The 16,025-nt window shown below is 36.8% G+C and overlaps 2 protein-coding genes across 3 annotated transcripts; one reads left to right on the forward strand and one right to left on the reverse strand.

The window, feature by feature from the left end:
• Nucleotides 1–1,871: 1,871 nt before the first annotated feature.
• On the reverse strand, nucleotides 1,872–10,360 carry LOC143849682 (glycine-rich protein). 2 transcript variants are annotated; one of them, XM_077358821.1, is made up of 5 exons: nucleotides 10,213–10,360; nucleotides 4,067–4,154; nucleotides 3,912–3,956; nucleotides 2,804–2,836; nucleotides 1,872–2,233 (listed from the first exon to the last, which is right to left on the reverse strand). In XM_077358821.1, exons 2-5 carry the CDS (start codon nucleotides 4,104–4,106, stop codon nucleotides 2,058–2,060), a joined length of 294 nt encoding a protein of 97 aa, XP_077214936.1. In that variant the 5' UTR covers nucleotides 4,107–4,154; nucleotides 10,213–10,360; the 3' UTR covers nucleotides 1,872–2,057. The 2 variants fall into 2 exon arrangements, with proteins under 2 accessions (XP_077214936.1, XP_077214935.1); XM_077358820.1 differs by having other exon boundaries at nucleotides 4,067–4,114; nucleotides 10,213–10,355.
• A 1,529-nt stretch (nucleotides 10,361–11,889) lies between these two features.
• On the forward strand, nucleotides 11,890–14,605 carry LOC143849681 (Pentatricopeptide repeat (PPR) superfamily protein). Its single transcript, XM_077358819.1, has one exon. The coding sequence runs from the start codon at nucleotides 11,957–11,959 to the stop codon at nucleotides 14,411–14,413; it is 2,457 nt and encodes an 818-aa protein (XP_077214934.1). The 5' UTR covers nucleotides 11,890–11,956; the 3' UTR covers nucleotides 14,414–14,605.
• The last annotated feature ends 1,420 nt before the right edge of the window (nucleotides 14,606–16,025 follow it).

The raw sequence follows: 16,025 nt of genomic DNA on the forward strand, positions 1-16,025 counted from the left end.
AATGAAATTTCCAGCTACTAATCTCTGGTTTTAAAAGAGTTCTTATATGGTGTCCGGTTGTAATTGCACGCGATGAAGGTGGGGGATGAAATATCAAAACAAATTTTCCGTAATGAGCGTAATTCCTCGGTTTTTATATCTCAGCATATAATATTTGTGGAATCCTAAACTAAAGTACACCCTTAAAAACAAAGATTCAAGGGCGCCCCCATTGGAACACCTCACCAAAGTACATTAATTATTCCATTTTTTTTAAATGATGGAATTTTATTAGACATTAATTATTCCTGTACTCTTACATTTTTCAGAAGAGGATTGATAAATCGACCCCCTATGTGTCTCTTTCTCTCCACTTTCTCTCTAACCCAGAGGAGAGAGAATGACACATAGGGGGTTGATTTAAGATATTTGGGGGTCGATTTATCACTGCCCTTTTTAGAATTATTATAAAGAGTGCGGCTCCAATTGTGGAACCAAACGAATCCCACATAGTTTTGACATTTAGGCCACGTTTGATACCTCATGTTTTTGTATTTGGATTGGAACAAAAATACATCAATCATCCTCACGCTGCCCGGAGGGGTGGGGGGATACATATGGCTGCTGTTGCTGCTGCAAGGTCGAGGAGGAATGAGGGTGAAGGTAATTGCCACAAATATTGATTTCCAAATAATGTCTTGGAGAACAGATTTGAAAATCAGATTTTTTTCCCACTGTTGTAGCTGATTTGGAAATCTAAGCATCCAGTTCCAAATCTCAAATGCAAATGTGAGAAATCCAAATCTAAATCTTGTGTTTATCCAATCGTGGCCTTAAAGAAAAAAGCGCAAAAAAGAAACAAAAAGAAAAGAAAAGAGAGCAAGATTTCTAACATGCGAAGAGGCTATTTATGTGTTCCACCGTCGGATGTGCTTGCCAACAAAGATGCACTTTGGTGAGGTGGATCGAATGGGGGCATCCTTGTGCCCTTCAGTTTAGCATTCCTCTAATATTTATGTCAATCACACCAGTAAGGGCACCCTTCAGTTTAGCATTCCTCCGACATTTATGTCAATTTCGCCCATAAGAGTGCTGATTTTTGCAAGGGCACACTTCAGCTCTCTCTCTCTCTCTCTCTCTCTCTCTCTCTCTCTCTCTGCAATTTTACTCATTTATTAAAAAGAGAAATCCTTTAAAATAATATATGGAAAATAACCAATTGTTCCAAAAAAAATTACATCTGATTCGAAAAATGAGAGATTTTTTTTTTAATGGTGAGAGGAATTATTTGATTAATCTGGGGTTTTAAAGTTTAAATCAAGGCATCAATACTTAAAGAATTTTTTTAACTTAGATCTAATTAAACTCTAAAAATCGATTTAGAACTCACTTGTAACACCCATTTAGTGACAATGCACACTGATCTGAAGCAACACTATTTATTTTAAACTTTTAAATTAGTTTTCTAAATAGAAATACATCTCTTACCATTGATAGATCTTTATGTTTATTAAGTTTATGATGCTTTATTTCATTATCTTTTAAGCATATGTTATTACAGGAGGGGGGATTTTGTTATTGTTAAAGTATAAAAGATAAATAACGCCTTTCTCCACTAGCTTAAGCTTTTGGAGAAGTTGGTAAGTTAACATGGTATCAGAGCCAAAGGTCTCGAGTTCAAACCTCCTGGATAGCAAAAATCCACATGCGATGGTCGGCCCAAAGTGGGACCACATGTGCCACGTGTTTGCCAAGTGGGCCACACGTGCGGGGGAGTGTAAAAGTATAAAAGATAAATAACGCCTTTCTCCACTAGCTTAAGCTTTTGGAGAAGTTGGTAAGTTAACAGTTATGATTCAGTACCTTTTCTCTGCACAAGGCATTCTGTAAAATGGATGGAAAAAAGAAAAATCCTTCAAAAAACAGATGGAAGTTACAAGAGTAACAGTAAGGAATGTCCAATGGTGATGAGATGTGGAGGTCACCATCTCCAATAATTCACTAGAAAACATAAGATGGAGAAGGTGATTTTGTTACTATAAAGTTCTGAAAGTTTCAAAGTTCAGACATGTACAAAGCTACTTTGAAGCTTGAATCTCCTTGGTGTGCCCTTCTGCATCTGGTTCTGTTCTACCAGTAGTTTGACCCTTGTCAAAATCTATGCCCTGGAACTTGACCCTAGTCGTCCGGTATTGACTACCAAAGGCTGAGCCGAAGCCCCAGCCAAGGCCAAATCCTACTCCACACCCTCCCCCTATAGATAAAAAAAATACAATGAATAATTAAAATGTAGGATGAAATAAGGGAAATGATATCAGCACAACCGTGTTTTAATAATTGGACAAACACAGCTTGTCTTTTTTAATTGGATTTTCAGAGTTTTTTGGGAACTTTAAAAACTTTTGAGAGCTCTTTAAATAATAAAAGACAAGATGAGTTAGTGCAAATACTAAAAGATGGTTGTGCTGATATCATTTCCTTAAATTAATAGTAATGCTATATTGCAAGAAAATATGGTGGCGTTCTTCAAGGCTTCTCATTCCTCGCATTTTAGAGCCTGCGAATAGAGCAGAACAAAATCGCTTGGAGCAACTCCACTTAGCTTCAAGAATTCGGCAGTTTTAACCATTCGAAATTTGGTATTTGGTGAAACAGGCAAAACAGGTTGGGTTCAGCAAAGGCCATTCATTGATTTTTTATTTTTTATTTTTTTTATTTTTTTATTTTTTTTTTGTTGCTATTCTCCATTGGGGGAAAGGCAAAAAAAAACACAAAAACGATGACCAGAAATGTTAAAAAATACATACTATATTTTCAAGCGTACCTATGCCAAGACCCAAGGTTTGCAAAGGCATTCCTGAAGCAGAGATGCATCAATAATTAGTAAAGATAAGATTAATGCTGAGCTAATGATTTAACCGTATCAAGCACAAGGTGAACCGAGAACAATAGCAAAGGTATAAAGGCAGACCATGATTAATTCAGAGAGCATCTACATTGTGGATGTATTAAGACAGCTAAAGTTCCATACGGTTCTGGATAAGTTCAAGTTAGTAAGTAAATGGGCATTTGGCTGTTGGGTCTAGACTCTAAAACTACACTGGCATACAATTACGCAAGGTTGATATTACAATGATTCTTCCATAGGTACTGATGTAAACAAAAAGAACTAAATAGAATTATGTAGTGATGGAGAACTTCGAAAACTGATAATATATCATCACACCATCTCACAGATACAAGGTCTGCAGTGACCATATCAACATCATATCTCTTGAAATGAGGTAATCCATAGTAACTAAAAGCAGACGAAAGATAAAAATATAATCATGTGAGAGAAAAACCGGGTTTTTGACTTTTTTCTGTGACTTACAATACAAGTTTTTATCTAAGTTAAAAATAATGAATCTCTCTGAAATATAATAATGTGAGAAACAAAAACCAGGTTTTTTCTGTAAATTGAGAAACAAGATTTTTATCTGAGTTAACAAATAATGAATCTTTTATATCATCCAAGTTCTTATGAATTTCTCTAAGCAACTGTTTCAAGTTTCTTAACTAACTTTGGTGTCATAGAATTTCGTTGTTCATTCAAGTCACATGGTATATTGGGTAAATTGGTACTAAAGCAAACAATATTCAACAACTAGAACAGTATAAAACCATTTCTACAAGCTAAGAGTTGGGCCTGTCAGTTCCATGAAATAAGGGTTTACAGACAATATGGATTCAATATTGACATAGAAAGCTGAAACATTATCAAATCAAAATACAGTTAAAGCATTCGAACGTATATGAAACCAGTATGTTGGATTTGTATCAAATTGATGCAAAAATCATGTCCAAGTAATTCAATCATGCAAACTTAGCAATTTCACATGACTTACAAAGTTAATGGAAGAAAATGAGGAAGACAGAGAAAACTAACAAACCTCCGAAACCCCATCCAATTCCAAAACCGCAACCAATGCCAAAACCTGCAATGAAAACATCGAAGACCAAGATTTATTATCAGGAGTTATTTGCGAGACCAAAGGCCCTACTAACAAATTTGTTACAAAACCATGTCATATACAGCAATACATACCAAAACCCACACCGGTGCCATTGAAGTTCGTCAGCACCATGACTATGACTGCAGATAAATATTTTCTCAGATTTAAGTTTTTTAATCACTGGCATATATAAGGCAATAAGTAAGCTCTGTTAAGTCAGTAAAAAAAAGCGGAAGGCATAACAAAGATATACAAGTAAATGTAATCTTGGACTAATAAAGTATGGTCTCCCAATATAAATAAGCTTTGACTTTTGAGTAACATCGACCAAAGGTAAATATGGTTTAAGTCCTGAAAAAGGAGATTTGAAGTTTTGAACCTTTATAATGGGGATAACATAGCAACGAATATTCCATCATAAGAAGTATATTACATATATATAAAGTTCGAAGGGATCATGCAAAAAGATGTAATCACAGCCACTAAACTCAAATGAGTCAAAACCAAATTTGGTCACATAACATTAGAATAAAAATATACAATAATAGCATAGCCAACATACTAATCTGAACAGCAAGGAATGAAATACATGAACAGCCTGAAGTCGAAAATTGCACACTCATACAAAAAATAGTAAAATACATTAAAAACCTCTGCAATAGACACCCAACATTAGAATTAGATGCATGGAAAGCATCAAGTTGCAGACAACCTATTAGATTTTTCTTAATTCAGAGTTTTTCAATGGTTTTTATATTCAATAAAAGAATTTAAATTATAGACAGGCTGAGTCAGCCAACATCCAAGCATTGCTACTTCATCCCACCATGTCATGATCTCAAACAGAAATGTTTAACATCCAACAAAATTTTCTTTTGCACCCTGTGAACATTCTGTCGCAAATTTCACGAGATCAAGAACAGCAATAGCGTAAGTTCCATACAAATCCATCCATTTAGCATATCCTCAATCTTAAAATTGGTGAAAATGAGAAATCAAATACATCAATTCACACGAGATCCAGAACAGCAATAACGTAAGCTCCATACAAAAGCCATCCATTTAGCATATCATCAATCTTAAAATTGGTAAAAATGGGTAATCAACTACATCAATTCACACGAGATTCAGAACAGCAAAAACATAAGTTCCATACAAATCCACCCATTTTGCATATCGTCAATCTTAAACTTGGCGAAAATGGTTGATCAAATAAATCAATTCACATTATGAAGGAGCCTCTAATGCAAATTCACAATAGAAATAGATAAAATCCTTTAAGAAGAGGGAGTTAGCTTCTCTTTTTTGTTTGAAGGAAAAAAATCAATTTGAATTGACAAGCCATCAGTGACGCACACCTTCAACAAAGTTTCTAAAAGTTATCATTAAGACTAACATAACCCCAAAAGAAAGAAAAGTAAGCATATAAATAGAAAATTCCAAACCAATGAAAGCCATCATCATAACAGAAGAAAGTAAGAAACAACACCTTGTCTATGGGCTGAAAATATTTGTTTACTAGTGAAATTAAGTTGACATACAGTCATACCATTAAACGTCCATGATATGTCAAGTCTCTATTTTCACATCAGAGAAAAAATAACAAAAAACCAAAAATTTATATAAAAGGGCGATGATAGATTCACACCCCTGTAGGATAATTCGCACCATGCCAAAAAGCGTTAAAAGTCAGCTGCATACCCTCCTTTAAAGGGGTGTGAATTTATCCTCGCCCTATAAAAATAGAAAAATCTTTTCATAAAAGTAGCATAGGGCTTGAGAGGAGGAGGGTGGGTGTCAGGTTGGAAATATGGCTTGAAAATAGACTCAAATGAGTGAAGGTGGCACATCGGACAGGGGAGTGATACAAATTTGAATATGAAATGGAAATCCACTACTCGGCAAATCAAATGGCCAGAGACATAAATCATGGAGTGTATTTCTCAACTTAAACCCAAAATATAAGTCATATGTGGCATGTATTCAGCAAAGCATAAACAATCCAACACATTAAGTTCAAGAACAAGGATCTTGTAGCTTCTTTCAAGTATTTGATAACATGCTAAGAAAATCTTTTGCTTACACTGTATAACAGCTCACAAGTTCAAAACCCTAATAGCACTACGATTCAAATTCCATATGAAGCAATATATCAACTATCTGCATCCACACATCATATTACACACCTTTTTAACATTTTGAACTCGGATGGAGTTGTATCCATTCCAATAATGAACAAACTTTCAGTTTCCTTTTCGTTTTGGGGGATTGTTAATAAGAATGCTTACATTACCCAGTGTGCTACATATTCAATTATGTTACCCATCCTCCCAATTGTAGGCAGCACTGAGCAACACATGCAATAAGGAAACGGATTAACACAATAATGAAAAGGTTGGAGCTACCAAAATAATTACCATGTTACCCAAACAACCCTTGCTAGGAAAAAAGATCTGTGCGTTGTGGAATTTTCTTTTTATAATAATCTATGTTTATGAGGGAATGACGTCATCTAGTTTTTATCTCAATTTTCCGGAGTTTGAATAAAAAATTCAAAATAAATAATTGCATCCGCAATCAAAATACCTCAACAAAAATCAGCAGAAAACTGAGAAAAGAAAAGCAAAAGTATCATTTAAAATATAGAGAAAGAAACACTCATGTCAACTCAAAATGCTAAGCTTTGGATGTAGAAGATATTCAACTAAAAGACAAGACTCACTCAGTTTCTCATAAAGCATATTGGAGACATGTATAGCAGGGTTCAAAAATAAAATGGATTCAACGAAGAGCGCAATGAGAGAGGGTTTACTCATCAACTAAAATGAAATAATATTTGATGCTTTCATCAAATTTACAATGAATCAAGAAGAAAATTTTCCACATAGAAGACAGTTCAGTCATCGACTAAAATAACCAGGTATAACATTATCTCCTTCAGATGAAATATGAAACACAATAAGAAGACCACAAAATGTTTCTTTTTGAGATAAAATATAAACCACAAAAGGTAGACCCTAAGAAGTTTCTTATTGAAGAAATAAACACATTTGATACAATAAGGAGATCAGTAGAAGAGTAAAAGAGAAAGTGACATCCATGGAAATGGATATCCACAACAGAAAACACTTTTGCATAAGAACATTGTTTGTATATGCACATTTATTACTTTTGAAAAAATAACTGGTTTGATAATGGTAATATAAAGATGATGTTCACTTGTTTGCACCAAAACCATGAACTAAAGCTAATGCAGGGCCATTGTTTTGAGTAATTGGTAGTGAATGTGACAATTTTGCTAGTTCCACATACTGCACAACAATATGAGCAACAATCAAATCTTGAAATAGGAAAACCGATAATTTTTCCTGATAAAAATTATATATAACTCATTACGAAGAGAATTTTTTTAAATCGGTCTAAATTCATCATTAAGTAGAAATAAAAAGCACATAAATAATAAATAGTTAAAAATACCATCTCTGTTATAAATAACAATCAAATTGCTCATCAGCGAGGCAAGCGCTGATGAGCAATTTGAAGGCAAATGAGAGAAATCAATCTGCATATTTAATTTGTTATTACAGGAAATCCTATTGTATTGATAAAAATAAGTTTTCACCTAACTAAACATACAAATCAGAAAGGATAGTTCTGTTTCGTACTCAGTGCTTAGGCCGAATTTACGACTTATTGCAAACATGACCATGGATCCTTTTGATTTTGCTTCAAAAAATTAACGGGAAACGGAACGAACGTGATAAAAATAGAATTGCTAGGTCTACATCCGGCAAAACAATATAAGCAACAATCACATCTTAAAAGGGGGCAATCCTAGAGGAAGTTCGAGATATTAGGAGACAAGAGGGTAGGGGAGGAGATTTGATTATTCCCTTATTGGCTTGAGCTATCTCTTCTCATCGGCAAGCGAAGGGAACCGTGACCCCTCACATATTGATAGGGGCGATTTGAGTCATCGATAAAATCCCCAATCATCAATGTCATATACACTAAACAGGGTCCGTTCAGAGCCGTCGGAACCCCAATATTGATTTCTCACTTCAAATTTTGCCTTCAAAACCTCTCTGGCTGCCCTTTTCTATCTCAGACAGGGAGCTAAAATAAGATAGATTCCTTTCTCTTCAGAATCAGATCCTCCACGGTAGGTGACAGGTTCAAATGCTCCCCCACACTCCCACCAAGAAACAAACCAAGGATAATCAAGCCCACAAAAAATTAGGGAAGAAATTCTTAAAATGCAAATAGGTTAAGATACACAAAATAGAAAGGTCCATGGGATAAGCAAACAGGTTCACAACTGCAAGATAACATAGGCAACAATCTAATCTTAAAATGGGGACAAAGATAACTTTTCCTCATCACATAAAAAATACTAATACAACCACTCACCACACATAACAACATCCAATTTTTTAATTGCTCAAAATACCAAGAAAAACAAGTCTTAGATTTCTCAGCTAACAGATTTTCACAACTAAAAAATCCCACCACAGAAACAAACTATGAATGATCAATCCCACAAATGGAGGGAGATATTCTTGAAATGCGAGAGAAAGATAAACAGGCTCCAACCATAAAGTAAGATTCGAAAAAATCAAAAATAAAAAAAGGTCCAAGGGAGCACGGAAAAGCTTATGAATCCTTATTGACCAAAACTGAAAAAGGATTTGGATAATTAAGAATAAAAAACTAATAAGTGATCCGTGAAGGGAAAAAAGAGAAGATGAAGAAAATGGCTAATAACGTTTAGAACTAAATAATAATGAAAATGTTTATATGATATCCTCAGAACCCCTCATCTTATGCTATAGAATGCATGCCATCATTCTCGACCTACAATCAAAATCCTCACCAATAGCATTAGAAAACGCGTAGTTGATCTTGGCACCAACATGAGGTCTCTTTCTGTTTCCCATTCATTTTGAGAGTTGAAAAAAGGCCCACTGAGCACCAAAATGTTTATGGGTACTTATTAACCAAACTGAAAAAGGATTTTGATAGTGAAAAATAAAATCTAATAAGTAAACCTTAAAGAAAGAAGAATAAAAAGATGAAGAAAATGGCTAATGAGTCATGACCCATAGAACTAAATAAACAACCATAATGTTTAGATAATGTCCTTATAACTCCCCACCACAAGACCTCATTATTAAAAAAATCCCCATCTCAAGTAAAAGAATGTGTAACCGTCATTCTCGTTTTGTACATCAATATCCTCACCAATAGCCTTATAAAACATTAAGGAATTGATCTTGGAACCAACATAATGTCTATTTCTGATTCTCATGCTCCTCTTAAGTGATGATCCACATCTATGTCACGCTCCTTTCTCGTGCCATTGGTTAGGTGACAGTTCAATACACTCCTCTTTAGCAACTCATGATTATCCAACCATCAATCATTTCGAAACATAGAAAAAAATTGTCAGTTTATCCTGTGAAACTTTCACATAGGCTTCACTGCAAACATGACATGTGACAAAGCTAAGTCCAAATGAAAGACCAGAATCATTGCTGTTAACTTACCAACTTCTCCAAAAGCTTAAGCTGTTGCAGAAAGGCGTTATTTATCTTTTATACTTTAACACTCCCCCGCACGTGTGGCCCGCTTGGCAAACACGTGGCACATGTGGTCCCACTTTGGGCCGACCATCGCATGTGGATTTTTGCTATCTGAGAGGTTTGAACTTGAGGCCTTTGGCTCTGATACCATGTCAACTTACCAACTTCTCCAATAGCTTAAGCTGTTGGAGAAAGGCGCTATTCATCTTTTATACTTTAACAATTGCAATATGGACCCTAGAAAGAAGGGATGGAGAAAGATGTTTGTTATAATGCAATATGGAAATTTATTTTGATTGACAAAAGAGTTTCCCCATAAACACATACGAAATGTAAAATTCGCATATCTCTATACACAGACCAAATTCTTCATGAAAAACTTCACAACAACACAATAGCCCCTACATAGATTAATGAACAAAAACTCCATGTTTAGCAATAGGATACTCAATAAAAGAACTTAGCAAGGCAAACATTAAACTAAGGTGAGAAATCTCTGCATATCCTCAAAGACCCACCCAAATCATTGACCAATAAATCATCTCAAAGAGTAAGAGAGAGCACAGATACATTGAGAAATTATCTTTCTTCATATCCTCCCCCATTTTTATGAACCCTAACTCAGGATTCGGAAAAAACACAGAGATAAAATTTACCAGAGGGGAATCGGAATGGTAAGAAATAGAGGAAGATCAGCTCCTCCCCGGCCTCGTCTTCTCACTCCCTCACTTTTAACTTTTAACTTCAATCCTGATTTATACATATCGTCACCCAGTTATATGTTGATTTGGTGGGCCTCCATGAGGATCGACGGGTCGTTAGCCCAAATCCATACAACTTATTTATGTTGTGGCCCAACAAATGAACGAGTTGGATCATCCCCGGGCTTACCTGATGCGAGTGGTTTACAGGCGATTGGGCTAGACCCGGCAAACGGGTAACCCGCGCGGGTGCATGTAAAAAATACCCGTGATTTCCACGGGTAGGGTTTCATCAACCCGGACCCAACCCGGCCGGGCCGGGTAGACCCGTGGGTAACCCAGCAATAAATTCACCCCCTTGAAATGTTCATTTCCCTAATTTTCAAAGTGGACTGTTCAGCTCACACCATATGATGATCTAAACTGTCCATTTGATGGGTAACAATGTAAATAGGTTGTGCCCCAAAAATCATTTATGTTGGATGATCCTATCCCTCCGATCGATAGAGGTTTGATTATACAATTTATATGAAGTTCCTCTATAGATCGGAAGGCTAAGATCATCCTATGGAAATGATTTTTGGGGCAAAACCTATTTACATTGTGACCCATCAAATGGTCGGTTTAGATCACCATATGGTGTGGGCTGAAGAGTCCATTTTGAAAAATAGGGGGTGAATATTGTTAAAGGGATAGGGACTATCCATTTATACTCTATTATTTGGTTAGCCCTTGTAAACCCGCGGGCACCCGGCCTGGCCTGAACACGGCCCACTGGTCATGGGAACGGGGCCGAGGACAAATTCCAAGGGTTGGGAGATTGGTACCCGTACCCGCGGATTTGATTATGGGCCGGGTGTACCTGAAGGTACAGGTACTGTTTTGCCGGGTCTAAATTGCGCACATTCGTAACTGTAACGAATAGTCCCACCCTAAAAATTGGGGTGAGATTTTAATTTTATATGGTGTATGCTCCAGGTTTTTTTTTTCGAAAAGTACTATATAGACCGGCCCATTTGATGGGGTACAAAAATCATTTCATTGTAACTCATCCAGAAGTGGAGGGTAAAATGAACAGACACCGTTTGCCGTTTGCCACAAATCTGCCTATTTTTCCCCTCCGCTTTTAGAGGGGTTACAATGATCCAATGGAGCTGATTTTTGGTACACATCATATCTATGATGAGGCCTTGCAAATATGAATGGTTTGGATCACCACAAAAAATGTGGGACCCATGTGTTTGGGCTTTCAAGCTCATATAAGATATATGAGCTTCAAGCTCACAATCATTTTCCTCAAATACGAAATAGGTTGCACCACAAAAATCATTTCCTTAGGATGATCCAAACCCTCCGATCTCTAGAGGTTTCCAAGATATGCCGTTCCTCTATACATCTAGGACTAGGGTCATCCCTATGGAAAAGTTCTTTTCGGCACAATCTATGTAATATTTACATTGAGCCAATCAAATGGACAGTTTGGATCATCCTATTGCGTGACCGTACAGTTTTTTTTTTGAAAAATACCGGACATACGAGCTTACACCATTAAAACTCTTCTTCGTCCATGTGCAGCTACGCGCGTACAGTACTGTATAATCTGGCTTATCCGGTGATTAGTGATCACACACATTCAAATAGTCGCCCCCTTTCACCATATCCCTGCTCTGCCTCTCCCAGTCTCCCTTCTATATCTCCAATGGCAGATAAGATTATTCTCCCCATCCTTCTCCCAGGACCACCTCCTTCAAAACCCATTTTTCCAGAATCCCAAAACCCTCCTCAACCCAACCCTCCTCCTTCACCATTAACCCCTCTCCTTCAAGAACTCCTCCTTCCCAACCCCACTATAAACCCTTCCTCTCAAACCCTAAAAAACCCATCTTCTCCTTTCATCCAAACAAGAAGAAATCCTAACCCTAATTCACGAAAGCCCCGTCTAGGAAAATCCCTTGACAGAAACAGAGGAAAACCATGGGCGGCCCATAACGTCTCTCATCAAGGTCAGAAAACCCTTCAATCTCTTCTCAATTGTGAGTCTGATTCTCAAATTGATGAAATACTCTGTAATTTTGATGAAAAATGTGAGGAAGAACACCTTTGTTCTGATCTTTTAGGCATAATTAAAGGGTTAGGGTTTCATAACAAGTGTGAAACAGCTCTTAGTGTATTCAAATGGATGAAAAAACATAAAGATTCAGAGTTTCTTTTAAAAGGGCCAGTAATTGCCCTAATTACTAGTATTCTAGGCCGTGAAGGGCGTGTCTCTGATGCGGCTTCTTTGCTTCATAGTCTTAGGAAAGATGGTTGTGTGATTGATGTTTATGCTTATACTTCTTTGATTACTACTTATTTGAGAAATGGGAGATATCGCGAAGCAGTTTTAGTTTTCAAGAAAATGGAGGAAGAGGGATGTAGACCTACTATTATAACTTATAATGTGATTCTTAATGTGTATGGGAAGATGGGTATGCCATGGAATAAGATTATTTCACTGGTTGAGGCAATGAGGAGTGATGGTATTTCTCCTGATTCTTACACTTATAATACTTTAATAAGTTGTTGCCGACGTGGGTCTTTGTACGAAGAGGCTGAGAGGATTTTTGAGGAGATGAAATTCATGGGTTTTGCTCCTGATAAGGTTACTTACAATGCTTTGTTGGATGTTTATGGGAAGTCAAGGAAGCATAAGGAAGCTATGGATGTTTTGCGCGAAATGGAGCTAAATGGGTTTGCTCCAAGCATTGTAACTTACAATTCTTTGATTTCAGCTCATGCTAGAGATGGGCTTTTAGATGAAGCAATGGAACTCAAGAATCAGATGATAGATTTGGGGATTAGGCCTGATGTTTTTACGTACACAACTTTATTGTCAGGATTTGAGAAGGCCGGGAAAGATGAGTCTGCGGTGAGAATTTTCGAGGAGATGAAAAGTGCGGAGTGCAAGCCGAATTTATGCACTTACAATGCATTGATAAAGATGCATGGGAATAGGGGGAAGTTTGCGGAAATGATGAAGGTTTTTGAGGAGCTTAGAGCCAGTGGGTGCACGCCAGATATTGTTACTTGGAATACACTATTGGCGGTGTTTGGGCAGAATGGGATGGAATCCGAAGTGTCGGGGGTGTTCAAAGAGATGAAGAAGGCAGGGTTTGTACCCGAGAGAGACACGTTTAATACCTTGATCAGTGCTTATAGTAGGTGTGGGTTGTTCGACCAAGCTATGGTCATTTATAGGAGAATGATTACGGCTGGTATTGGTCCTGATCTTTCAACTTATAATGCCGTGTTGGCGGCATTGGCTCGTGGGGGACTTTGGAAACAAGCCGAGACAATTTTTGAAGAAATGAAGAACGGTTGCTGTAAACCCAATGAACTCACGTATTGCTCATTACTACATGCTTACGCAAATGGGAGGCAGATTGAACAAATGTCTGCTCTTGCGGATGACATATATTCCGGTGTTATCCAACCACACGCCGTGCTTTTGAAGACCCTTGTTCTAGTTAATAGCAAGAACAACCTTCTAATTGAGACAGAACGTGCTTTCTTGGAGTTGCGAAAAAGTGGTTGCTCCCCTGACATAATTACTTTGAATGCTTTGGTTTCCATCTATGGCAGGAGGCAGATGGTTGCAAAAGCAAATGAGATATTGAATTTCATGAACGAAAGTGGCTTTACTCCTAGCTTGACAACGTACAATAGCTTAATGTATATGTATAGTCGGTTGGGAAACTTTGAGCGTTTAGAAGAAATCTTCAGAGAGATCCAGGAAAAAGGTGTAAGGCCTGATCTTATTTCTTATAATACCATCATTTATGCATATAGCAGGCAGGGCCGTATGCGAGATGCCTCGCGGATATTCTCAGAACTTATGGCATCTGGGCTTAGTCCCGATGTCATCACTTACAATACCTTTGTTGGAAGTTACGCAAACCATTCAATGTTTGTAGAGGCTGTTGATGTCGTGCGGTACATGATCAAACATGGATGCAGGCCAAATGAGAACACGTACAACTCCATTATAGATGGCTACTGTAAGCATGGTAGAAGGGATGAGGCAGTGACATTCATTCATAATCTTCGGAAGCTTGATCCTCATGTTTCTAAGGAAGAAGAATCTCGGTTATTTGAACGAATAGAAAAAAACAATTAAGCTTTAAAAAAAATTGTATGCCATATATCCTTTGTCACTATTCTTTGTCTTTGTTGTTTATTATACATAATTGCATGTTTGCAGAAACTGATTCTTTTGTACATGATGCCCTATTAGAAACTTAATATCTGTAGTTGATATAAGAATTATATGAATTTACAAGATCTTAATTTGTGTATTGTTTCAGCAGTATCTGGTTAGAGTTCAGTCCTTGTAACTTCCAGTTCGAGAAGATGATGAGGAAAATTGAATCCCATCAATAGTATGTCAAATAATCACTAGTCTATCAGTTGAACTATGGTCACTGTTTGTTTCCTTATTTCAGTATGTGTTTCTACAATATGCATAGCTCTAAAATAAAAACTATTTTGACTTTATTTCAATCTATGGTTACTTCTATCTGTAAAGCATTAAAATATATGGATTTTTGACTTTTATATTGTAATTACTGGGTTTAGCATGTGCTTGAACAAAGATTTTTGAGCGTCCTTTCTTTCTCTTTGTTTTTAATATAGTATGGGCTCGTAGCGCCTGACTGAAACTGTACCATCAGATTTTTCCAAGAATTTGCAAAGTTGTGGTCACCTTTAAAAGCAGGAGTTTTCTTTAGGAACTGCTTCCGTTTCACTTCCTGAATACCATCCCTGCAGAATACTGGTAAAACCTCTTGAAGGCCGCCAAGTTGAACTCTGCATTAGAATTCTCATGGCTTCCTACTGCTTTCCCAAAGTGGATGAATTTTGTGCCACAAATCCTATTCCTGGAATGAAATTTGGTGAGTCCTTAGATACACATTATCAATAGGATTTTTAATGTGTGAAAAGGACATCTTTTGTTCAAATTTTAGGACCATCTGATGGATCAGTCACAACCAAAGATCCTGTGGTCACCTACCAGATGAACAGATCTGATACCCATATAAGTGTGCAACATATATAGTCCACAACTTGTGCCACTGATAACAGGGCGAATTTTGCCGTCCTACCACAGCTCATCTTAACCTCTCCTCCCCCCATGGTGGTGTCTTTCATTGACCCCTTTCTGGTTGCAATAAATAATGACTCCTTAGCGGTTTATGTAGAGCTGGTGGGTGTAGCCTGTAGTAGACCTATCTTGATAGGTTGAGACTACTTGCAATTTTGTGGGGTATGATTGCAAAGCTAATTTGGGTAAGTCAGCGATAATCTTGTGTGTTGTTTTTTTTTTTAATTTTTTTTCATGTATTTTAAGACATGGGTAATGAGGATATTACTTCAAAGTATGCAATATCACTTCATATTATTCAGAAAAAAAATGTCATATCACTTCATATAACGGCACTAATGTAAATTTGTGGTATACTAGGTGAAGATTTTCATTTAAACTAATTTTATTGTGGGCTTTTTTTTTTACAGTTTAGCACAGAATTTCAAGCTTATCAGTCCTTGATTTTAGCCTATAAATCGTCATATCAATCCCATAGTGAAATTGGTCTCATCCTCAATTAATATTTGTAATTTTCATTGCATCAATGCCTTAAAACTTGCCAGTGATGTAGCCGTGTAGGTATTCCTTTGCTACTTCTTTGGAGCTGTGTTTCAAAATTTAGAATTTGATGAGAACTCAAGTACCT

This window comes from Tasmannia lanceolata, unplaced genomic scaffold (genome assembly GCF_043159265.1).
Source record: "Tasmannia lanceolata isolate RefF3 unplaced genomic scaffold, GAP_Taslan_0.1 ptg000018l, whole genome shotgun sequence".
Taxonomy (NCBI): Eukaryota; Viridiplantae; Streptophyta; class Magnoliopsida; order Canellales; family Winteraceae; genus Tasmannia; species Tasmannia lanceolata.

Excerpts from the sequence above, each read along its gene's own strand:
- LOC143849682 (XM_077358821.1), bottom strand. The coding sequence starts at position 4,106 with ATGGTGCTGACGAACTTCAATGGCACCGGTGTGGGTTTTG. Across the intron at positions 3,957-4,066 it reads TGGCACCGGTGTGGGTTTTG|GTTTTGGCATTGGTTGCGGT; the intron begins GTATGTATTGCT and ends TTTTCATTGCAG. Across the intron at positions 2,234-2,803 it reads AACCTTGGGTCTTGGCATAG|GGGGAGGGTGTGGAGTAGGA; the intron begins GTACGCTTGAAA and ends TTTTATCTATAG.
- LOC143849681 (XM_077358819.1), top strand. The coding sequence starts at position 11,957 with ATGGCAGATAAGATTATTCTCCCCATCCTTCTCCCAGGACCACCTCCT.